The 24,988-nt window shown below is 43.9% G+C and overlaps 1 protein-coding gene across 3 annotated transcripts in view; it reads right to left on the bottom strand.

The window, feature by feature from the left end:
• GALNT14 (polypeptide N-acetylgalactosaminyltransferase 14) overlaps nt 1–24,988 on the bottom strand; it is a 1,160,089-nt gene that overhangs the window by 215,684 nt on the left and 919,417 nt on the right. For all 3 annotated transcript variants that reach the window (XM_078649861.1, XM_078649859.1, XM_078649860.1), the window contains exons 8-9: nt 17,397–17,481; nt 13,649–13,752 (exon numbers count right to left, since the gene is read on the bottom strand). In XM_078649861.1, the coding sequence (XP_078505987.1) occupies nt 13,649–13,752; nt 17,397–17,481 (189 nt within the window). The remainder of the gene's footprint in view (nt 1–13,648; nt 13,753–17,396; nt 17,482–24,988) is intronic.

Raw genomic sequence — 24,988 nt, 5'->3', positions numbered from 1 at the left:
AAATAACAGACATGACTTGTTTGACTACATGCTGCAGAAGTAATAAACAGTGAATGTGAGAAGATGGTGTTGAGGCCCAGCTGAGGCCTAGTTAGCATAAGTCAGGAAAAATGATCTTTAACAAGCTATATCAAAAACATTTACATAACATCCCTCAATTGCAAAATAATTTGAAAGGAGGTTATCCATGAAAGTCAGACCAGATATACAGCTAATGACACCATTGATGCCCAATTACATATATGACCTCTCAACAAGAAAGAATAAGGCACTGAAAAGGAGAGGGGAGAAAGGGGAAACACAAGGAGCAGGAGTAGGGGAAGGGGATAAACAAGCTAGTGAGGTGAATTTAAATGTCTAATCAAAATCAGAATAAACTTTATTCGATTTCAAAGCCTGTTAAAATCATAAAAGTCACAGTTTAAACATTCATTATTGTTAAAAATTCATTCGACAAAATCGCCTAGGTAGATTGTATTTTTAAACATTTCCATCATATTATCAATCTTTCTGAAACATGATGATACACATTATTACACAGTTATGCTTTTTTTTTTCCTTATTAGCTTTTCAGGAATCCTGTCATGATGGACGCACAGTACGCGTTTTCCAGTAATTGCAAATATAAAAAGGCCGGACGGCACTGCCTCCATCCCCACTGCTTTAAAAATGGCAAAATCCATCTACTTCTTTCGTTTCAATACATTTTACAGAAAAGAATAACGTGTATAGTAGATTGATTTGATAAATTATCACATCAACAGTGACATAGATTCCTAGACCAATTATTAACAACTGCAAAACTGACCAAACCATGGAAGCAATCAAACCTAAACCTAGTAAAAATATATCTGTCATACCCTCCTAAGCACCAGACCAGATATAGCTGTATACGGTAGGTTACTAGAGTCAATTAGTGCTGAACCACAATACGTTTGTTCATTTCCTGCTTTTAGGGACTCTAAGGGGCCAATTCCGATTCGGGAAAAAACGCTCCGAATAGCCGTTCGGAGCGTTTTTCCTGTACGAATCGTACCCTGCAACGTCGGCCCATATTTGTAGTCAGATTCAGATTCAAAGAACTTTATTCGGTTAAAAACAAGTAACCATAAAAGTAACAGACATAAAAACAGATTACAATGATTACAGCTCTTAATGTGAGTTCAGTGATGGGGGATCAATAGACAGTTATTCAGTAGGAAAGGTTTCCGTAATTTAGAAACACTTTTAAAAAAATTTAAAACCACAGTTACAGTTAAAACCGTATCCATTCTCTGGACTTCTAAAAAAGCTGGGCGGCATCTGGTTAAATTCATTTCTTTTAAAAAAGGGACGATAATTTTTCTACGAGAGGCACTATAAAGTCTGCAGAAGAAAACGATATGGATGTCCGATTGATATGAGATGCCATCACACGGGCAAGTGGGCAATATACGTATCCATGAATTCATACTGGGAAAGGACACCAATCTAAAAAATATGCAAAATCTAAAACAAGTTAAAAGAAAGCGATCATAGTTTGTCATGGGCAGGGATAGGTATGGCTGTACAGACTTAGTCTCACATAGAGTAAGGAGGTGAGAATGTACTGAATGTTTCATAGTTTCAGCTCTCCTCCTCTTATCCTCAAGATGGTCCAGGCAGAGGGTTTTCAATGTACTCCTTGAGATGCTATCCATTGTAGATGGATCCGAGTAATAAGAATAGCACCCAATCTCAGTCAGGAAGCACTTAACGTATCCCAGCCATTGTGATCTCTCCACGTGATCCAGGCTGAGGGTATCCTGTAATAGGGCCCGATTCATAACACATTCATTTGTGGTCCATACCCTATGCCATAACAGGATAGGTTGAATTTTTATAATGTCTGTTATGTAGGGTTAAGCAAGTTCAGCGTGACAGTTAAATGTGGCAACGCACTGTGGAACTGCAAGGACTTCCCTCATAAATGTGTTTTCCACCACCTGGATCGAATCAACATTTGCGTACCCCCACAAGCCTGAGCCATACATAGCCACGGATAAGCATGTTGCTTTATATATAGTTAACATTTCATTTATAGGCTTCCTGCCCAATTTTCTAACAAAATTCTTTAGGTTCATGATCGTTTTCATAAATAAAAGAGTTCTGGCCTTAATTGCGCTTGTCCAAGAACCTGACTCATGGAATAAAATGCCCAAATAAGAAAAGGTTGGGGTGTTATCTAATGGAACATTATTTAAAAACATCCGTTTCATCGGTTTACCTGATTTTGGACCACAGTTCATTGTGAAGGTTTTACTACAATTTACTAGCAGGTCTAGATTCAGCATAAAGTTCTCAAAACTTACTACTAGTTTTTGCAGAGCCTGAGGAGTACGTGCCATAAGCACGGCATCATCCGCATACATGAGCGCAGGGATTGCCCTCCTCCCCACCCTGGGCATATCTCTGCACTCCTGCAGCAGATGATGCTCAAGCCCATTAATGTAGAGGAGGAAAAGAAAAGGTGCTAATACACAACCTTGGCGCACTCCACGACCCACACTGAATTGTCTGGAGCATTCGCCCCCCCTACCGTAGCGAACAGAAGCTGTGGCTCCACTATAAAGTTCCCTCAGGAAACAGATGATGGTGTTGTCCACTCCCAAACTTTTCATTATTGCCCACAATTTGGTGTGTGACACGCAGTCGAACGCTGACGAAAGGTCCACAAAGGTAAAATACAAGCGTTCCGACTTAATCCTTATATATTTATGTTGCAATAACATTAGATTTAGGCCTTGCTCGATTGTGCCAATCCCTTTTTGAAAACCAAATTGCAAGTCGCTCATGACTTCATTTTCCTCCGCCCAGCTTTGGAGTCTTGCCAACACTATTCGTCCCAAGATTTTTATTGAAGAATCGAGAAGGGAGATTGGCCTATAACAGGCACAGCTGTTTCTGTCCCCTTCTTATAAATAGGGACGATGACAGAGGTGAACCAGGAATCTTTTAAGCCCCTCGATAAAGCCGCATTAAAAAGTTGCACCAACATTGGGGCCCAGATTTCAGTATTTGCTTTGAATAGGTCCGCAGGGATCCCGTCAGGCCCAGCTGCCTTTCCTCCTTTGGTAGCTCTTAGGGCGAGCAATACCTCATCAAGTGTTACAACCAAATTGGGGCCTGGTTGTAAGTCCAAGCTGATCTGAGGACCTCCACTACGGGTATCACCCTGAGCCTTGTAAAGATTGGAAAAATGATCCACCCAATTATCCTCGTTTATTGCGATCTCAATTCGCGCCGTATGGGTTTCGTAAGGGAAGGGGGTGTTAATTACTTTCCAAAATGCGGCGGAATTTTTAGTTTTTGAAGCCTCGCAGAGTGAATCTATTGCCTCCTTGTTTAGCACAGTTTTCCTTACTTTAAGGGCCTGGTTATATGCAGACCTACATGCTCTTATTTCACCTGTGTCCCTGGGGCTTCTGTGCACTGCATGTTTTAGATTTTTCAGCGCCCTGGTACATGCGTTGTCGAACCAACTCTTGGGTCCCTTACCTCTACGTTTTGACTCCACCCTTAAGCTACTTTTTATGTTTGTAGCTATAATACCAAAGTGCTCAATTATTTGATCACCACTAGAATTATCTCCCAAACAGGTCATAAAGTAGTAGTGCACACCTCCCAGAGTTCCTTGAAGAATGTTGCGGGGATTACTTTGCTCCAATTAAGTGTGTACCCATTTTGTCTCCCAAGAACCACATCGACCGCTGCCTCAACGAGAGGCGCGGCCGACGATGGGTCTGGGAATAAATCTGCTACCTTAAGGCATTGGGGAAGATGGTCACTTATAGGCAATGGGATATTTGTAACCCCCACAACTCTATGATTAAGATTACTGGAGGAGATAATAAAGTCAATGGTTGACACCAAACCTCTACCAACAAAGGTCGGGACAAAGGGTGTGGGTTTTAGCGCTGTTTCATTAGCAAACCCCAAGTCAAACATGAATAGTAATTCGTTCAACAAATCCCCCATCAGAGTGTGATCAAAGTGAGTCAGATTCATATCTCTCTCTGTCATTAGGCCGCATAGGCCCTGACTCCCTTTGGTACAGAGTGAACAGTTAAAATCCCCCCCCCCATAAAATTACTAGTTCTCTGTCATTTTTATCTACCTCTAACTGAACTTCCTCCTTGAGCTGCTTCATCGCAACGACAATTTCTTCCCTCGGGACATTATTGTAGAAATTAATAATGATCACCTTTGCTCCTTTAAAATCTCTTAGAATTATGAGCTGAAAGTAATTAGAATATAAATGACATTGGACCTGTTTAATTTTGAGTTGATTTGAAACAAACATAGTCAAACCACCCTTTGCCCTCCCAAAATGGCCTCCAACTGCTGGGGTGAAGAAGGTTCTATAACCATTTACGTGGATTGGGTCCTGGATCCATGTTTCTTGCAGGGCCACTATATCCTGGCCGCTTATTACAGACTCCCAGGCTGGGTTACTGATTTTTTGCCTCAACCCAGCTACGTTCCAGAAAAGCAGTGCACAAAAGTCACTCTTCACCTGTATCGAGCCATTACCTGTCTTTTCTCTGCTCCCATTATTGTTACCTACGATAGATTGCATCTGCTCCAGAAGATCACTGTCACAAGGTGTCAGCCTATCGAGAGTGAGGGTCTTATTTAATGTGGGAGGTTCTTGAGATGACTCAATGGGGGCCTCAGTGCTATTAGAGAGAACCCCACCCCTAGTAAGAACTTGAGAAACTGGGGAAGAGTGGTTTTTCCCCGCCACAGTTTCTATGGGAATCTGGGCTTGCTGTCAATCTACCCCATCCAGACCGGAGAAGATCTGGTAGCGGTTTTGGATCGGTAAATTATACATGTGTGGAAACAATCCTCTATTGTTCCATGGTCTACCTTGAATAAGGTTGGGTCCCAAGTATGGTGGATAATGATTACTGAGAGGGGGTATTGATAGACCTGATGCTCATTTCTGAGATAAAAGTCCTCCGGCCTCTGAGTATAAAGAGAGGGGCCTTGACCACTTGCATAACCAGGACTACCCAGCGCAGGCGGTACTCCCCCAGGCCCAACCCTATCCCATGGTCTTACGTGTCCAAGCCCCCGACGTTGGTGGACTGGCTTCTTAATAAGCTGCCTGTCCCTGCCCCAGTTATTGAAACTTTTTGGGGGTGCGTAGGGATAGAAATAGGAAAGAAGATGTGTAGAGATGGAATCGCTGCTTCTAGCATCGAACCAATCCCCAATATGCCTCACGGCCCTATGATCCTTAAAATTGATGATTATAACATCACCATTTCTATCCTTTGGCCTGGCTCCCACCCAGTTGGCACGCCTTAGACTTATAATTTCACCATTTATTGATGCAGGTAACGGTCTATTATCACGGTGCCAAAAGACAACCTTGTTCCGTAGTGCTCCATGATCTTCCCATTTACCTGCAGGCAGTTCTGGGACCCCTGCCATTACAATAACATAAGGGGCAGAATCAGGGGTTAAGTCTATGACACGATTAGTTTTTTCGGGAGCGATGGCCAAAACATTCCCTTTACTTGACTTGATCGTTAATAAGTCCTTTCTACCACCTTAATTTTGAGTTCCCCCTGGTTTAGGTGTTTGCTCCTTAGTTACAGGAGCCGCCAGTTGAGGTATGGCCATTTGTGGGGTTGGAGTTATCAACGTGATCACAGGGCTACCCGATCTTACCCCCTCTTGCACAGATTTCTGTTTTTGTACAGGTACCGGTGTTGTTGATGCTGGTGTTATAGGTACTAGTATTGGAGGGGGAGCTGTTACTATGGTTTTTACAGGAGGGTTGACTCTTAATAAAGAGTTCGCCTTAGGTTTTTCTAGCCCCTTTACCAGGTCAAATAAAAGGAGGGAATTCTGTTCGACCTTCTTCTCTATTTGATCTAGATGTGCACACATCATAATAGTCTTATCTAGGAGTGGTTGCGTCACGCCCCTGATAAGTTCTACAATTTTGGCCATCATGGCCGCCTCACATACTAGGGTTTGGCCAGTATGTGACTGGGGGGAGTGAACGACCCCTTTCCTTATTTTATGTGCTCGATTTCCCAATGGCTCGCCCCCCCTTTTTTTGCTATTTCTCGTAATAAGGGGGGATGTAGGAGACTTGGGCGATGGCTCAATAGGGAGTTTTGGGGAGCCCGATAGCCTAACACTATCATTCCCAGTAAGTAAGTCCAATACGGATGAACTAGCAGGTGTACTAGACAAGGGATGCTTGCTTATCATGGTGGGGTCATCAGAAGTGCTTTCAATATTATCTGTGACCCCTGAATGTGATAAATCGATAAGAAGCAAAGAATCTCTAGGGTGTTTGGGCGCGATGACATCCCCTATTTCTCCTAATTTGACTAATCTCGTTTCTGTAAATAGTGGTGTAGATCCAGACTCACCCCCCCCCTCCTTGTGTAATTTTATGGCTGATTTTCCTTTGCTTCCCCCTGCGTCTCACTCGGGCTTTCTTAAATCTTCTAGGGGGTTCCTTTGCTGCAGGCTCATATATTTCAGAAGAGCCCACACCTGTCCCCATAAGGGCTTGGACGTTGGAATCCTCGTCGTGCTGACCCGCATGGACCATGGCAACTACGGTAGTTACTTTGCCTGCAGGGGCAGGGGGCCCCTCTGGCAAAGGTGTATCTGTGACAGTAAATGGAAGCTCCGGTGTAATTGTAGGAGAATGCTCCAACCCCAGGGACGCCCTTCTGTTGCTGTTAATTTGCGCAACCTTTTTAATTAAAAAGTTGTCCATAGTTACCAGTTTGGAGGGCATAATGGAGGATAGTTCCAGTCTCGAATAGGGAACAAAAGTAATATATGAGCAGTAGTTTCTAACGCACGTATTTATTATACTGGTATCTGACGAGGGACGATGATTGAAAGGGGTGTGGCCCCGGCCCGGCTCCTCGGTCCCCGGAGGGCCACAGAGGGCCCGCCCTTTGCCCGGGCTTAGCCCCGGGCTGCGACCCGCGCGCGTCCCGCAATGCGCGTTAATGGAGTCACTAAAGTTCTTGTTTGGTGAAAGGGGGAGGGGCACTGGGAGGGGGCGCGGCTCACGCGGGAAGAGGACCAGCTGATGGTGTTGATTGCTGGTCCTCGCAGTCCCGGGGCCGCGCCTCTCACCTCCGCTGCGGCCTTGCTCGTCAGCTCCTCTGCACGCTGGACTCCTGGAAGGGCAAAAAGGCAAGTTGGCTAATCCTGTAGCGTCGGTCAGGGTAGAGTAATGGCAGGACCTCTAAGCGAGCGGCTCCCGCGAAGCGGGGGCCGCGAGAGGTAAAGAGCGCTTTGATGGGGGCGGGGCACTGGGAGGGGGCGCGGCTCACGCGGGAAGAGGACCAGCTGATGGTGTTGATTGCTGGTCCTCGCAGTCTGGGGCCGCGCCTCTCACCTCCGCTGCGGCTTCGCTGGTCTGCTCCTCTGCACGCTGGACTCCTGGAAGGGCAAAAAGGCAAGTTGGCTACTCCTGTAGCGTCGGTCAGGGTAGAGTAATGGCAGGACCTCTAAGCGAGCGGCTCCCGCGAAGCGGGGGCCGCGAGAGGTAAAGAGCGCTTTGATGGGGGCGGGGCACTGGGAGGGGGCGTGGCTCACGCGGGAAGAGGACCAGCTGATGGTGTTGATTGCTGGTCCTCGCAGTCCCGGGGCCGCGCCTCTCACCTCCGCTGCGGCCTCGCTGGCCAGCTCCTCTGCACGCTGGACTCCTGGAAGGGCAAAAAGGCAAGTTGGCTACTCCTGTAGCGTCGGTCAGGGTAGAGTAATGGCAGGACCTCTAAGCGAGCGGCTCCCGCGAAGCGGGGGCCGCGAGAGGTAAAGAGCGCTTTGATGGGGCGGAGCACTGGGAGGGGGCGCGGCTCACGCGGGAAGAGGACCAGCTGATGGTGTTGATTGCTGGTCCTCGCAGTCCCGGGGCCGCGCCTCTCACCTCCGCTGCGGCCTCGCTGGTCAGCTCCTCTGCACGCTGGACTCCTGGAAGGGCAAAAAGGCAAGTTGGCTACTCCTGTAGCGTCGGTCAGGGTAGAGTAATGGCAGGACCTCTAAGCGAGCGGCACCCCATATTTGTAGTCTATTTAAGACAATCCTGCCTGCCACCTTCACCAAAGCATCTAAAAGAGATATTGGTCGGTAGCAGGCTGGATCATTCCGGTCACTCTTTTATAGATTAGAATAATCACGGATACCGACCACGTGCTGATAAAACCCCTTGCAGAGCAAGCTTCAAGAACCCTAGTTAACAGCGGGGACCATAAAGATGGAATAGACTTAAATAAATCCATCGGGACCCCATCGGGACCCGGAGCCTTGCCTCCTTTGCTGGCCTCCTTTGCTGGAGTTAATGGCTGCACTCACCTCCTTGTGTGTTAAATATAAGTCAATTGGGATGAAGTCATCATAACCTTCCCCATATGGGGGTTCGGAGGCTGAGTTATATTCTTTCAACCCCATAGAACTATACATGTTAGTGAAAAAATCAATTCATGATTCCTCATCGATTGCCACCTCAATCTGTGCTCCATCTCCACAGGGAAAAAACGGGGCATTTACCGCCTGCCAAAACGAGGTACAGTCCCTGCGTAAGGATGCTTCATAAAGAGCATCCAAGCTTGGTCTTTTAGTTCTTTGATTCATATCTTTCTTGCAAGGTTGTATGCCCACCTACATTCTCTAATTTCCCTCTGGTCTCTTAGAGTTCAATGAAGTGCAGTTTTCAGTTTTGTGTAAGACCTAGTACAGTTTGAATCAAACCAGCCGTTTTCCTTAGTGGAGCCACCCTTTATCTTAGTTGTAAGGTAATCTTGAACCACAGTGGTAATTTGAGCAAAAGCCCTCAAAGTGTCTTCAGAAGTGGTGTTTTCTTTTACACATTCTACTATGTGGTCATATGATTTAGTGATGATCTTTTTATCAAGCTCCTCTGGGTCCTTCATACCCAAATGGAGGGAATACCCATTTTGGCGAGATAGTGCAATATTCTCTGTCCATGCCAAACTATTAAAGTAAGCCCCCTGCTTCGGTATGATTAGCTTAATACAAAGGGAGAAATGGTCACTCAGAACGTTGGGGTGAATTTCACAATTCCCAAACCAAGTAGCATAGCGAGTTGGAATTACTATAAAATCAATTGTGGATTTACAGCCTCTGCCAATAAATGTGTAATCAAAATCCATAGGTGGGGAACACAACACGTTAGCAAAACCCAGATCATGCGTGGCCATTAGATCATTGAGCTTATCTCCCCTATCAGTATGTGTAAAATGAGACATGGGTTTGTTCTCTTCATTTACTACTCCAGGGTGTCCTGTTCCTGCCTGTGCGCATATGTTTATATTAAAGTCACCTCCCCAAATTATAATCATGTCAGAATCTTCACTAAGTGTTTTTAAAACCTCCCCTAGTTGACCCCTTTTGATGTTATTATAAAAATCGACGACGTGTACAGCTAAATTACAGGTCAAATAAACAATAACAATTTGATAAAAAGTGGTTGATATGCTCATTTCCATTCTCAAAACCCCCAACAAACTAGAGATATAAACACATATTCCTCCTTTATTTCTCCCATGGATTGACCTTATTGATGTCACATGATAGGTCTTATACCCATCAATATTTACTTCGTCCATCAACCATGTCTCCTGGAAACATAAAATATCAAAACTGTGGATGAAATCCATCCAGATCGGGTTATTTACCCTGGTTTGCAGACCCGCTATATTCCGATAGAGCAATCTGATGCCCGTAGGTACACCTTCATTAACATTATCGTTATGCTGACGTTCAGGTACCTGACCCATGACCTTCTTCCTTGGCTCAGCATCTATACTTTCTGCACCATTTTTGTCAGGGCATATACTAACTAAATTTCCCCTGATATTTCTTGTCTTGTTATACACCGTATTAGAATCCCGACTTGAAATATGGAAGTACTCTACTAAATTGGGAGATCGTTCTATCAACACCAGAACAATGGTCACAGCTATTATCAAGTGGTCAGTCGTTTTCATCTCAGGATTAAAGGGGCCCAAATCTATTGGATACCTCTAGGTTGAAATTTGAAGAGAGGTTGGGCTGTGAAAGGCGGTGCAGAATTGAAGGTCTATTGATTCTTTTGGGCGGATAAAAGTATCCCAGGGGGAGAACTTGTATACCTTCCCTCATATTGTTATCATTAGTTCTGTAATTTATTTCTCTCACCAATAGGGGATTCCCCAGAGAAAAAATGACACAGTCACCCCCAAAATCTTTCCTGCTTAGACCCACCCACGGGACACGTCTTACCATCTTAAAAGCAGAGAACATCTCTCTAGGGAGACCTTCTTTTAGACCCAGACAATGCATAGCACTATTCCTCAGGGGGATCCATGTTTCATTAACCTCCTTGGATGATGGAGGGACATTAGCCAATATGATTGTGAATGGAGTAGTCGCAGGGGGTAAATGCAGATTCTGTGGTTTAGGTGGGCAGCCGAATAAATTAGAGCTAAGAGACCCTGTACCAGGTCATGGATCTCAAGACAAGGGGCCGCCATGGGATTGGTGTCACTACAACGCATGCTTTTACCATGCATGCCTTTACAACGCGGTTTTTACCACGCAGTCCATTACAACGCATAATGCTTTTAGGCGCTGGATAGTGAATTATTTAATTTACTATTCCAACTCCAGTCCCCGTGGATAGCAGGGAAGGTGTTGGATAGTATATTAAATACATTCCCTATCCTAGAGCGCCCCCCAGCGCAATGCGTTGTAATGGTTTGCGTGGTAAAAGTTGCGATGTAATGGTAGTGCGTTGTAAAAAATTCGTTGTAACGGTGCTACACCGGCCGCCATGATTTACTGCTAAGGATCCTTCCTCAACCTCTTTGGGAAGTAGTCTGGCTCCCTGTATTTCAGTTTGAGTCTTGGGTCCTGTTGTACTACATTTACTGTCCCTCTCAATCATCTGATTACCAATACTTGTAGGGCTATCTATCGGTATCTGGGTAGGGGATATTAAAGCACTACCAGATCTCACCTCGGTTTTATGTTTAGTGGTTACTGCTACCCTTATACAAGTCAGATGTTGTTTCTCTATAAGAGTTTCCAGCCCGACTTCTATTTTACCCAATCTTGTTTCCAAGGTACCAATCGATTGTCTGATATATTGAGTAAGATTTGTAATCAGGTCTACTAGCCCGAGTATTTCCTTAGTAGGGGCGGCATTGCCATTATTTTTATTTCTTGGGGCTACATCTTTAACTTTACCTTTATAATTTGACAGGTTACCTTTCCCCTGCAGTTTGTTAACTTTGGGCTTCTTTACAGTGGGTGCCTGATGTTTAGAGGACGGTGGATTATCAGATGCTTCGATCGTTTTAGAATTACAAGTTCTTTTTGGAGGTGGGAGCAACTTGGGCTCTAGGTCGCTAAGAGATATCTTTTCTCTATTAGCCTGGATGCAACCATTCGGGGGCTCCTTATGTATGTCAACTGCGATATTGGCCCCAGACTCAATATATTGTACATCGGTGTCTTTGCCATTTAAAAAGGAGCCCTGTGATTCCTTACTTAGGGACTCCTCTACGGTCAATATTTGTTTTTCTAGAGCTCCGACTACCTCTGTTAGGTAAATCAGCAGGGACATATTATCAAGCTCTGTAATTTTCTTTTATCCATGGCCGAAACATCCAATTAAAGAAATAGTAACTACAGAATATCTGCGTTCTTGTAACACAATACTCACTACCTCTCCCCTTATTACCCTTCCACTACAGACCGTAGATCCTGTATCGATCATAAAAGTCAGATATCTGTATTGACAGTGCCTACAGGGATGCGTCAAGTCTCCCTTGCGTCCCAGATATCAGGGCCAAGAGATGTGGCCCAGCACAGCCTCCTTTGAGCTACGATGGGCTTAGACGGGCACGCCCTAGGCCCGGGCTTCGCCGGGCGAGTCCTGCACTCATCCCGTGACACGAGAGGTCAGCCAGCTATATGTGCCACCTGGCACGAGTTCTCCGTCGTCGTGGGCGGCTCCAGCAGCGAGGCGCTCTGGGGGCTGTAGTCCGGTTGTTTTCTCCGTAAGGCAGGTTAAAGTGCAGGAGTGTATCAAAGCTGTGAACCGGAGCTGGGACAAATAAGGACTCAGTCTCCCCGATCTCAGTTAAAATAAATAGATGCAGCATGCAACTCTCTGGCCAAAAGTCAACAGCTCCCACTCCCCCAGAGGTCAGCTCCGCAATATGCGCCACCTGGCACGAGTTCTCCGTCGTTGTGGGCGGCTCCAGCAGCGAGGTGCTGTGGGAGCTGTGGTCCAGTTGTTTTCTCTGTAAGGCAGGTTAAATTGCAGGAGTCCGGCAAAGCTGTGAACCGGAGCTGGTACAAATCAGGACCCAGTCTCCCCGATCTCAGTTAATCATTTAATCAGAAGGTTTAATGAATCATGACCTCCTACCAATACATTTTTCAATAACCCTTCTTTATTTATAAAGGTATTTTTCTAAAGACTAGATTCAAAATATTTTTTTTGTGGCTACTTTGCATTAAAGGAAATAAAACGTAGTTCTGTTTTAGTCAATTTACCTATTGTTCAAAGTTAGTGAAATGTCTTCAAAGCAAACAAATTATATAAAAAAAAGCCTCAAATCTGACCAATAATATTTTCGGCTATTATCATATTACAGTGCTTCTTTTAGTGGTGTGGTAAAAAGAGCTTATAATGAAAGGCTCACCAGCTTCTAATATTGGCTAACCAAGACCAGATTGATCCTTACTCTTCAAGAATACTGTGCAAAACATTGCATTATTTTCCTACCATATTTAAATAATTATGGGCCATATTATCAAGCAAGGGCGATACATTATCGCCGCTTTTATTGGCAGGAAACTGAAAATAAATCACCCTAAAGTAAAACAGAGCTACATATCTGCAATGTGAAATAATGTCATTCTGTACATGAGAAAGAAATTCATCCTTTCTCTCCTAGACCAATCTGATGCTGTGATAGGTAGTACTTGAAGGATGCCTTCTGTAGTAAAACCTTCTCAGTGGGATCAGAAAACAGAACATTATCTAATGGCAAATGTATGTCATTGTTCATTTCTAAGATATAATTCCTGGCTCACAGAGCCACAAAGAGCACAACCAATGTTATGTCAAACCAATCTTTGTTCTAATAATGATCCATTTTGTCATATCAGTGATCATCCTGCACAGACTTAAAGCAGGGCAATTTATAGGTGTGACCTTCAGGATAGAATGAAGATACTCGGTCAAGTTACTTTAATCTGTTAATTTTTTAGTCACCTCTTTAATTTTTACCAGAATTAGATGGCAGAAGATTCCAACACCATCCACTGTTCCTAATCCTTAGTGGGATGCAGTACTTGGGTTTAGGAAGTTTCCTCTTACTGTATTACTGTTCCACTACATAATTTAAGTTTTCTTCATAAGAAGAGAGCAGGTTGAATTACAAAATATTTTGATTGAGATAATTTCAGCATGCCAAATGAAGTAGAGCAATGAATTAACTTAAAACAGTAATCCAGTGTGATTAACACATTAAAGCAATCAGTTGAGAGAAAGAAATTTCATATAGCAGCAAAAGAGTTTAAATCAATTGTGCCTTATAAAGTAAACAACTGTGCAACTTACCAAAGTTCTCCCCGCCCCAGATGTCCATGGCAGTGTCATACTTCCCCAGATGAATAAACCATGTTTTGTCAATAACAAAGAGGCCTCCTGCAATGATAGGTGTCCTAAAACAAAACCAGATAAATTCAAAACACATTTAAACAAAATTCTTGCTTTAATAACTTCTTTCAAGAACTATATTGACATGGCACAATGTGGCATATTTAGTTAAGCTTCTCCTCTAACTTTTAACTTATCGTGGCTAAAATAAAGGCGGATAACAACAAATAGGTACAAGAGTGGCCTACAAGGCATTATATTTTTTGATCGTTACGCATGCACTCAGAATATTCTGTTACACTTTGAGATATAGTAATAGGTTCAAAATCAAAAGTCTTGATACCATCATTACCAAGTTATGTTTCTTTACACATTACAGTAGATTAGATCCTTGGTATGAAACTGAAACACATGGTCATAAAATGTAATATTAATTGTGAAAAAACTTCAAATTATTGAAGACATATTTAAACACATACCCTCAATTCAACCAAAATTACAGAGCAGCACACTACACTACCTATGCTGTGATTGAATGATGTTACAATGATACAATGATGCAACAAACAAATACAATGTGTTTCCCTGAAAAAATACCTCCATAAAAAGGCGCTTCCAATTAGTGGGACTGTATGTAAGTGGAAAAGATGTGCATCTTTAATTTTGGAATATTCTATATATTTTTCAAGAACAACTGGATGGACGGAAATATATAAGAGAACCCATAAATATGTAGTATACTTTGTATGGAAGAATATGTAGGGCCATTACCAACACAATACATCTTATCTACGTATGGCACCTGTTTAATGGTATAACTTGATAGTATGAAATAGTGGAAAGTCATTATCAGAAACTGAAAGATACATAGTCATCTGTGAGTAGATGGGTTACATGCAGTGTTAGTAGAGAATAATAAGGTAGCTCTTGCAAGTGTCATGGTTACAAGTGACAAGCTATATTTTGTTTGACCTTGATAGGGGCAAATATATTTTTCACAGTATTTTTTAATTTAAGTTTGATTTTCTATAACACAAATATGAAACATGCCACTTAGGTTGGAAAGTGTTGGATCTTAGTGGGCTGTCTCTGTCACACCTGTAGTAAGTTGTTTGTGCTAGAGTCTGGAACCAGTTGTAATATTCAATATGTGGATACAGAATTCTATGTGAGCTTGAATGTCAAGAATAGAAAGGACACAGCAGCAGAGGGGCAGCAGAGGAACTGCAGTGGAGCAATGACTTTCCATTGCTTCATGGGTTGGATTAAAGGCAAATGTACTATACTCACTGTCTCAGTGTTTTTACAACACTAACAGTGAGTGCCAGTCCAAACATGTTACAACCCCATGTGCAACTGTTGTGATGCAGCAACTGCTGAAATCTGGTTCGGACTGTTGCCCCCATTATGCAAACTTTACATAGATGAAGATAAAGGTTTGGTCACAAACTTTTTTCAATGGTACCTTCTAAACTTCCAGAAAATATCTGGAAAAGAGTAGCCATTGGTTTTCTAAGACCATTTCATGGATTGGAGTGTGCCAGTTTGCACTGGAGTTGACTATTTACAGGTATAGTGAACTGAGGTGACGTTTGAGAGACAGTCACATTCAAATGCTGTGATCGAGTTTTTGAGAGATAATTTTTCGCATGAAGTCTACCACAAGTAAATGGCATGGGCAATGGAGTGCAGTATATCTCAAATGAAATGATGACATTTTTAAAGGAGACTGGCATTCTGAATTAGAAGATCAGTCTGATCCGCAAGGAAACAGTTTTAACAGGTTTGTTGAAGAAAGCATCAGGCTGACTCTGGCAGTGTGGATGGTGGTAGAAGAAATCATAAGGGAGATGCTGTGGTGCTTTCAGTTTATTCATCTTTCTATGACAGGGTTCTCTCCCTTCAAAAGGTTGAAAGGATGCAAGCATAATACTGTTGTGGAGTCGTGTTGAATTTGTCAGCATGCTGGGAATGGAAAGTGCAGTCAATAATGCGAAAGAATTATTGACACCAGCGTGTAAAGTAAGTAGGCCTGACAAAAGTCTCCACATGATGCTTTGCATATTGCAAATGAAAGGGGTGTACAGGTAGAGGGCTTGGTGAGTTAGGTTGTCTTGTGGAGAGAGAAAAGGCATTGCCAAATTTTGACTTTGGGTCAGGGTTGAGAAGGTGTCCAAATAAGCTGTATGTCTGTCTGGGGTCAGTGGTGGAATACAAATAGAGCCGCTAAGGTTTCCCTTCAGGAGGCTTGATTATTAAAGGGAGAAAGGAATTATGGTTCTGCCTTCGGATATTTAGAGTTTATTGTGTGACGTTGAGAGTATACCTAAGCCCTCTCATGCTAAGAAACATATTTTATGGCTGAAATACGTTTCCTGAATTTCCAGCTTGCTGTAGTTTCATTGGCACAGAAGTTTGAGGACTATTTATGTGCTGGTTATTTGGCTGCTCACAAGCTGGTGCTTTTATTGATATAATGTTTGTGTTCTGGGTCAGACTAATCTCTTGTTGAGTATTGCTTTTCTGGCCATTTTCCCTGTTGAGAGTTTGGGAATATGAGTATGTGTCATGTTTTAGCGGGCTGTGTTTTAGTAGGTTTTGCATTAGTAGGTTGAAACTCTCAAGCCTCTGGGGGGTTCCTTGGACTACTATCTCTGGCCATATGTAATATGCTAATACCGAAATCTATCTTCTATGTGAGCTTCAATGTTAAGACTCCAAGGAGGACAGTTGCCGAGGCACTGCAATGGAGCGGAGTCTCTTCCTCTGTGTGTCTTCAAGGTTTACACTACTTATAGTTTCTGCGCCTCATTTAAAAAAAAGACCTGAGAATGACTAAAGATTTTCAATACGTTTAGTAAAAGTTAGAACAGAAGGCTCACTATATATGGTATTTCCCTAAACTAAAGCTAATCGACTTTGCCAAAACAGGCTTTTGAGACAGTAACTTTATTGCGTGCTTGGTGGATTGATGCTCTTGATTTGGAACTCTTCCCACCTCTTCTTTCTTCAGACCTGCAAAATATTTTCAAACCTGACTGTTCTCCCAAGTGAACTGCACTCATTTTATGAAACTCTGAAGTCTCAACAGCTGAGTGGTCTTCATTGGGTTTCAAACTGGTAATGTCAAGTTGTCTGGTGGGTGGGTGGGATGGATGGATGGAATAATGGATATATGGAATTATAGGATAATGGATGAATAAATGTAAATACCTATTACATATATACACCAACAGGTGGCTACGAAGTTGCCTCTATGGACAGATTTACTTACCTTCCTTAGTATAGTTAGTGCTTACATGCAATCGAAACACAAACAACAACACTGCACGTTGGCAAATGGGTTTTCCCTGGTCATTAAAAGCTACAGTAGTAAAGGCAGATGTTCCAATTTAAGGCCCACATTAAAGAAAGCTTTAATAGAACTGCATTTATTGTACACAAATCTGTTAGGAGAAACCTCAGGCTCAATGGCCCATTGAAAAACATGCTGAAAAGAAGAAGATGTGATATGCTTTCAGTATGAGTGAAATATGACTCGTCCCGATCCATCTGTGCTTCCCAACACATATGCATTTTTAGTGCGCATGTTGTAAAAATATCACATCGCGCTGAGTTAGAACAACATGCAAAAATGTGTTCAATAAAAAGGCCTCATGCATATTTATAGTTCATATTTTTCATTCATGTGCTTGGTTTCTTAACTCACCTAATGGGCTGGGTGGGATCTGTTCGCTTGGCTTTTTGCTCCAGTGAGAGCTGTTCCCATTTGAAATGAAGACTCCAGTCAAAGCCTATCATTAAAGAAAAAAATACAAATATGAAGCAACAATATTCGCCAGTTCCATATTACCAGAGATTACATTCCTATTACAGTTTTTGTTAATAGGTTTTTGAGTTTAAGGGCCCAATATGGTACGCCTAAAGCTGACATAATTTTAAAAACCAGACAGTCTTATTGATGAAGTCATCAGCTGTGTGATATGAAATTATACCGTATGGGTACAATGAAATGCAAAATAAATTGTAAGTGTTTTTCATCCATGGAAGCTAGGAGCACAAAGGAACTTTGCTAAACTAATAAGACAGGTCTCACCAAAGTGATAAACTAAAGAGCCATTAGAAAAGACTATGTTAACAGCCCTAAAATAAAACAAAATTAAAATAAAACAAAACTGGAGAAAATAAGTAGGGTGGCATTTAGCTGCCACTTGAAAAGAAAGTCACTTTAGGGCATGCCTTCTCTTCATTATACAATTCATTAATTAACTGGCAGAGTGGTTAAAAGACGAGAACTTTCATTTAATGTAGTGTCATTTGGTGTCCTCTTATGTATGGTACAAGGTCTCTGTCACTGGCCTTCACCACTTATGGTAAAAGAAGAAAAGATCCGATGCTACTTGCAGATACCATACTGATTACAAATGGTACCACCCTATTAGAATGATGGAGTGATGGACACCAGCGGCGGCCGGCACAGGTAAGCGCGGTGAGCAGGTTGGCGAGGGAGCGGGGGGGAGTCAGACGACGGAATAGGTATATTCCATTGTCTGTTGGCTTCCCCCCTGCCACACGCGTACCAGTCCTGGCCAGCACTGAGGGACACAGGATTAATACTGAAAATATTTTCAGACATGCTAAAAAGTTTGATCTTAGATGACGTATATTGTTCGGCTGCTATTTTATTTACCCACTAGCAGCCCATCCCGACGATGTCCGGGTATGAAATAGAATGTGTGTAATGTGTATATTTGGCAAGGGCAATTTCTTTTAAAATCTCGCGGTAGACAACATTTTTTGTTTCATTAGAATAGGGACGGAGAAGGCCCAGCTGCAGCCCTGGTTGATGTTAGCAGGCGCGTGTAATTGGTGTAGTGATCCGTCGCCTGAGCCTTTTGAAACTTTTTTTGTATTCTTCTTAAATATTATAGTATTTATTTTTTCTATGTACTAAAATGTAAGCATTTTTTAACATAGCTATTCAAATATTATTTGTAAATGATTAGGGCTTGTAATGTCATATGCTCCTTATGTTCCTTACTGTTGCTTAGATTGGAGTGTGAATAGTAAATCTAACCCCTCCAAAGTCCAACACTTTTACTACTGTTGCTTAGACTGGAGCGAGAGATGAAAATCTAATCACTTCATAGTCCAACATTTTCAATAATGTTGCTTTGACAGGAAAGGCTTTAGTAAATGTAACCACTCTGAAGTCCAACACTTTCCCTGCTGTTGGTGAAACTGAATTTACATTATTTTGTATTTATTTTTAATGTTGTTTGTTTTTATTTGGTATTGCATATAAAAGTAGGACAGATAGAAAGTTAATATCACTATGAGTCTAATTGACAAGGCCCACAAACTAATTTCATGGTGGCAGTCCTCTGTAGAAAACTAGGGTGTAGATTAAAACACTAAAATTGGTAGCTCAGGAAAGAGATGATTCATAAAATAATGAAACAACTATTTATAATAGTTATTAAAAATTCCTCAATATATAAAAGTCAGATGTTTATTGAATATTAAGGAAAACTAACTTTTAGAAAGTTACCCTTTACTTACCTGAACTTTCTGACGGCTAATTAGCATGAGCCTCTGCAAACTCCCAGCATAAGCTCAGCGTCAAATAAGGTGTGAATGAGCTGTGACATTCATTCCAGGAGCTACACAATCTGCAGAATCGTCAAGGTAGGGGCTCTGAGCATCCTGTTGATACCACCAGGGCAAATCCTGCCTGACAGGTCTGTTTGAGCCACATCTAACACTTTGACACACTTGGAAGTGAGAAAACAGGATGGCGGGACAATTCTTGGGTATCCTCTGTTTGGGTGCTGTAGCACCCTGCCTTTGTCCTACCATACGTCTGTTTTCTAGTTTGTTGTGGGTGCAGTGCCTGCTTCAAACTGAATTGTAATGTTAGCTATGCGAGGACACTGGTGATTACCATATTGCACTCCCCTACACACCCACAACAGTCAGAGCCCAAGTTTAGTGTGGCAGAAGACTTTCGCCATCTTGAAAATTCCCTGACATATGGCATTTTAGGCATGTTTAGACTAATGCAGACAGGAACTAATGAAAACAAGGGTAGGGTTGCCCCTGGAAACTTTTACTTCATTGGTTGGAGAGTATCCAGGAGTCATCCTCAATACATTAGCTAGTACCAGGCATCAATGTGGCAGTCCAAGGCACTCAATAAGAACACTTTATGGACCTGTGGAAGAAGAGAAGAGGACTGGGCCTGCTGTCTGTAACCTGAGAGGAGCCAAAAGGACTGGCCTTGCTCCCCCTGAAACCCAAGACAAAGAAGTGGACTTCAGAGGTCCGCTGACTGACCTCCTCTCTAGCTCCAGCAATACAACAGGCCTCAAAAACCTTTTTTTCCAAAGTGCCCAGCTGATTGATGGCAACTGGACTTGGGATGGAATTTTCTGTTGGCCTCTGCCTGATACCCTGAGAATCTCTATGTGTCTTCACCTGAGGTCCTGGGGGCCTTAAAGTATACTCCTGTGATTATTTGGGCACTAGAAAAAGTTTGGAAACTCTGAAACACTTTTGCTCCAGAGCTCGAAAGCCTCAGCGGTACCCACCACATATATGTTTGCCAGGCGGTTTCACATTATTGGATTGCAATTTAGCTTTGCCCAGGGAAGAGAGCTCTTTACTACCAGAAAATTAACAAAGTATCTTCCTGCACTGAGACTCTTACGATCTTTCAATCAGAAAACTCAAAACCTCCCAGAGAGTTAGCAGAACCAATCTGCTTCCAATACCCAACCTACAGTTCATTGGCAGTGACTACAGTTTCAGCATCAACCCATGTGGAAAGGATCCTCAACTCAAAAAATTACAATGTCCCTTTTTTTAATTATAGCTTAGGAGTTTTTTATGAATTTGTCCTTCCATGATTTGCTGCAGGACCAATCAACCAGGGCTTCATTGCGGCCAGCCTCAAATCGCACCTTGGTCCAACACTACCACAACGATTGACTATCATTGATGCTGTATGCTTTTAAGTGCTCTTTCACTTTAAAACTGTAGCAGTTCATATATCTGATTCCCCAATTGGATTTTCGTCATTTTGGTGTAATTTTTATATCTAATGTTTCTCCATTTTCTCTAATTGATTGTAATTTTTATTATTTGGTGGTTTGACTTTATTACTGTTTTGGCACTGAATAAGTACTTTACACATTTCTCTAAGGTTCTCCTGTCTGCTCTGTGCCATAGCTACCAGGGAGTTGAGCTCATGATAATTTAGTGACTTTGTGGGGTCACCCTAACAAGAGATGTGAGCATTCCTTGAGATGGGCAGTTGTATTCCCCAAATAATATTCCAATTTCTTATATAACCTACTACAGAAAAATATCAATTCAGAAGCAAACTCATATAGGTGCATAGTAGGGAGAGTGAACTTGCAAAACAACACCTAATAAACACAGGAACAAATATAACACCACAAACGCCTACAAAGAATGCACCAAAAGGCCCAAAACTACAAAGAAAACAAGAAACTAATCTACCCCAAAAATAATTATGGGTCTGGGTGATGCCCACTACAAACTAATTTTCATGTAATAATAAGACAACATGTCCCTATCCCTTCATAGGATAAATTACCAAACTAACAGGCAGAGAAGAGCAAATTTTGCAGACCAGAAGTTACCCTTCCAAGGCAACAAATGGTAGACTCTGGATACAACTGAAAACACCAAAACACAACTACAAACCAAAGCTACCAAAAGTGGTATTTGGTGGGTGACCCCATGCAGTAGAACCTATTAAACACATTTAACCACCCAAATGTGGAAATGTAGCATGATACTGCCTCAGTAGCTCACTGAATTAAGGAAACTGCTTGTTGGACTTGGCCCTTCTGGCAGGTTCATCCCTAAACTTTTTGCTTTTTAATTGTGACCTGGTGTTAGGGATTTTTGGTTTCTGCGCACTTTACCACTGTGTCTCAGGGTAAAGTGCGTGTGTGTGGTGAGATTGGCCTGCCCTCCAATTGGAAAGCATGGGGAATGTATGTATTCATGTTAGTTCCTGATGTGTGGGGAGTGCGGGCTCGAGTCTGGTATGTGCAGACTCGTGCCATTAAATACTGCGCGATTATGTGTGCGGCGTGAATGTGACTAGTGTGGAAGTGCCACTTCTAGAAGTTGGCATGTTTGTGTAAATTATGTGAATTGGCTATCTGGCTTGTGATTGGCTGGAGCTGGCTGGTGAGCCTGGCTCCAGGAGTCAGGACGGGTCTGCCCCGGTGGTGAATGGGAGATCTGCATGAGTGATGTGAGGGAGGGGTGCACCTGGGACCTGAATTGGGCTGGGCTTTCCCCACACAATGCTGGCTCCGCCCCCTGTGGTGCGACTGATGACCCTAGCCTGACTAGTGAATGGTGAGAGGGGCTGAGCATAAGAGAGTGCTCCAAAACCACCTAAGACTGGTTTTCCCCCCACCCAGCACCTAAGGACAAAGGATTTCTTAGTATAAGAAGGGGCTGTGACCCCATACAAAATGTTCTTCCTGATCCTACCTTGGGGGGGCCTGCTGCTGCTGCTGGGCGCCAGGTGGAACGCCACTGTGGACTGCCTCCCTGCCTGGAGGGCCCTGTGAGCTGGCCCTGGGCCCAGCCTTTGCCCCCCCTCTCTTCCTAAGGACCCTGGACTTGTGAATTTGTTTTTGGTAGCGCCTGGGAGCGCTTTGTTGCATCCTGAGAGGGACAGAGCTTCTGGATCCCCCAGCAGCACAGAGCTGTGATTAATCTACGAGGGATTCCCCGGCATGTGGATCCCCCCCCCCCAAGACCTTGATTATAGACGTGGGTGCCCACCCCGCTCATTGCCGTGTCCAGATAGAGGAACTCTGCGAGTGCCCACCTCGCACATCTGCCGTGCCCACATGGTTATACTTTTTCTTAGCCTCTGACGGGTGCCCATCCCGCCAGGGACCTTGCCGCTTTGATATTTGTCTGAGCGGGTGCCCACCCCGCTGGGTATCGCCAAATGAAGAGGGAGCCTACCCCTTGTTTTGCCCTGCGTCACCGCAGCAGCCCGGGAGTGTTGAAAATTGTTTCCGGGCCGCTGCCGTCATGGCCCGGAAGCTAGGCGGCCCTGCCTGGTGGTGGACGGGGCCGCGTGACAAGGAGGAAGTCACGGAGAAGGAGGACGGGAGCCTACCCCACCTCCCAGGACGTCCTACTTCCGAGAGAAGAACCGGTTGTGGCCGCCAACAGGAGCGTTGCGGTCCAGCGGGGGCCCACCCCACCTTCGCAATCCTGCCTGCGGAGCGGGAAAGAAGAGTGCTGCCTAGATGCGGAGGGGGCGCGAGGCACATTGCCGGTGCCTGCCCCCACCGCGTGTGCAGAGAGTAGAGCCCTGCTGCGAAGTCCCCTGCCAGCAAAATACCGCCCGGTAAGTCCAGACGAGCTAGTCCTGCATAGAGAGGCGGCCATTGTCTTTCTGAGTCCCAAGTCTCCACCAACGTCCAGGGGGCATTTGGCCACTTCAAGTCCCCCGAGCGGGACTCCAATGAAGGGGACATCTTGGTTAGAGCCCACAAGGACTCTGGGGGCATAGTTTGTTTCCGAGTCCCCAGAGGGGGGACTCCAACGGAATTGGGCTATAGAGCTGAGCCCACGAGGCTCCCACGTGTCCTTGGGCCCCATTGTTGTTCAGAGCCCACAGGAGCCTCCTGGGGACATAGTTGTTTAGAGCCACAAGGCTCCTGAGGACCCAGTATTTCTCTCGAGCCCACAAGGCTCCAGGGGGGCATCTTGTTTCTCGAGCCAGAGGGCTCCAACGTGGCGCAATTTATTCACGGGCTACTGAGACCCAGGCCACATTCCTATCCCCAGCTGCCCAGCACTTAGTGGGCAGCTGCTACGTTTAGGCCTTGTGCATCTTCTTTGGCTGCCTGCCCTAACATTTTGGACACCGGGCGTTTCAGCCACTGAGAGGCCAAGTTGGCCTAGGGGCAGTTTCATGTGTTGTGCCCCTGCTAGGGGTACCTGTTGATGCCTTATGTATCTTTGGCGCAAATGTGATACTTCTAGATGTGCTCATGACTAGAAGGTTGTTTTGCCTAGCATAGTTATGCTAGCCAGTTTATGTGTCCCTGCGTGATCTAGGCCTAAGGTGATTAGGATTGCGCAGGGTGTCATTACCTTTTACCAGTGGTTACTGGTTGTGTTCTACAAGTATGATTTTGTGCTACAATTAGCCTATGTACTAAGTGCTATTTCTCCCATGTATATAATCCCCTGTAAATATTGCCCAGTGCCAATTGGCACCGTGTATCTGTGTGATTATGATCTAATGTGTTTATGGTAATACAAAGGCTATTTTTATATATAACCTTCTGTGGAGTTCCTTTTTGTGGTGTACCTAGTGTGTTGCTGCTGTGTGTGTGTGTTGCGCAAATGCTTCACACATTGCCTCCGAGATAGGCCTGACTGCTCGTGCCAAGCTACCAAGGTGGTGAGCAGGGGTTATCTTGGTGTGTGACTCCCTTGCCCTGACTAGAGTGGTGGTTTCTGCCTGGCTTTGGCGCAAGCCTTAGCACACCAGAAATCCCATTTCTAACACTGCGCAACAGAATACATTTGATGACCGGATGCGGCTCCTCCAAATGGTGGAGCAGCGCCACCCCGCAGCTAAAAGAGGAAAAATAAAATGATAATAAAAGCATTTTATTATTATTTTATTTTTGCCTAACAGCTGATGACGGCAATCTTCAGTGGGGTGGGGCCAGCCAATCCTGTTTGACAGGAAGGAGTAGGAGTGGTTGGCTCATTTAAGTGTGCATGTCTGTTTGTCCAGCCGTTCAAGGCTGGGCAATCAGAGATGCGCATTGAGGTTTCTCTAAATGGGCTGCGTTGCACAGTCGGGTTGGAGAAACACCACAGGCTCCCAGGCACTGTCTGAGCGGCAAACGAATCCGCACTGACCAATTCTAGTGCTTCTTTCATGTTAGGAATAGCAATCCCAGCATGAGAGAAGCACTGGGATTGACAACTGGGAGCCTGAACAGTGTGAAGCTGGAGTCGAAGATTGGGAGAGAGGAGTGAAGCGGCGGCCGTTGTAGCGGCAGGTAAGTGTATTTTTAATTATGTACTTAGTTTTGATTGTATTTCTTCACCCTACCCCCTACCCCATCACTAAGCATTGATACACAAATAAAGACATGTGACCTGCAACTACCCACTGTCATGCATGACTGCAACCCCAAGTACAAAACATTACAGTAAAACTGTGCAAAGAACAGAAACAAATTGCCACAGCGTTGTGGAAATGAGGCA

This window comes from Lissotriton helveticus, chromosome 6 (assembly GCF_964261635.1).
Source record: "Lissotriton helveticus chromosome 6, aLisHel1.1, whole genome shotgun sequence".
In the NCBI taxonomy this organism is placed as follows: domain Eukaryota; kingdom Metazoa; phylum Chordata; class Amphibia; order Caudata; family Salamandridae; genus Lissotriton; species Lissotriton helveticus.
Note: the sequence above shows the minus strand (reverse complement) of the source record. Positions and strands in the feature narration are given on the sequence as shown.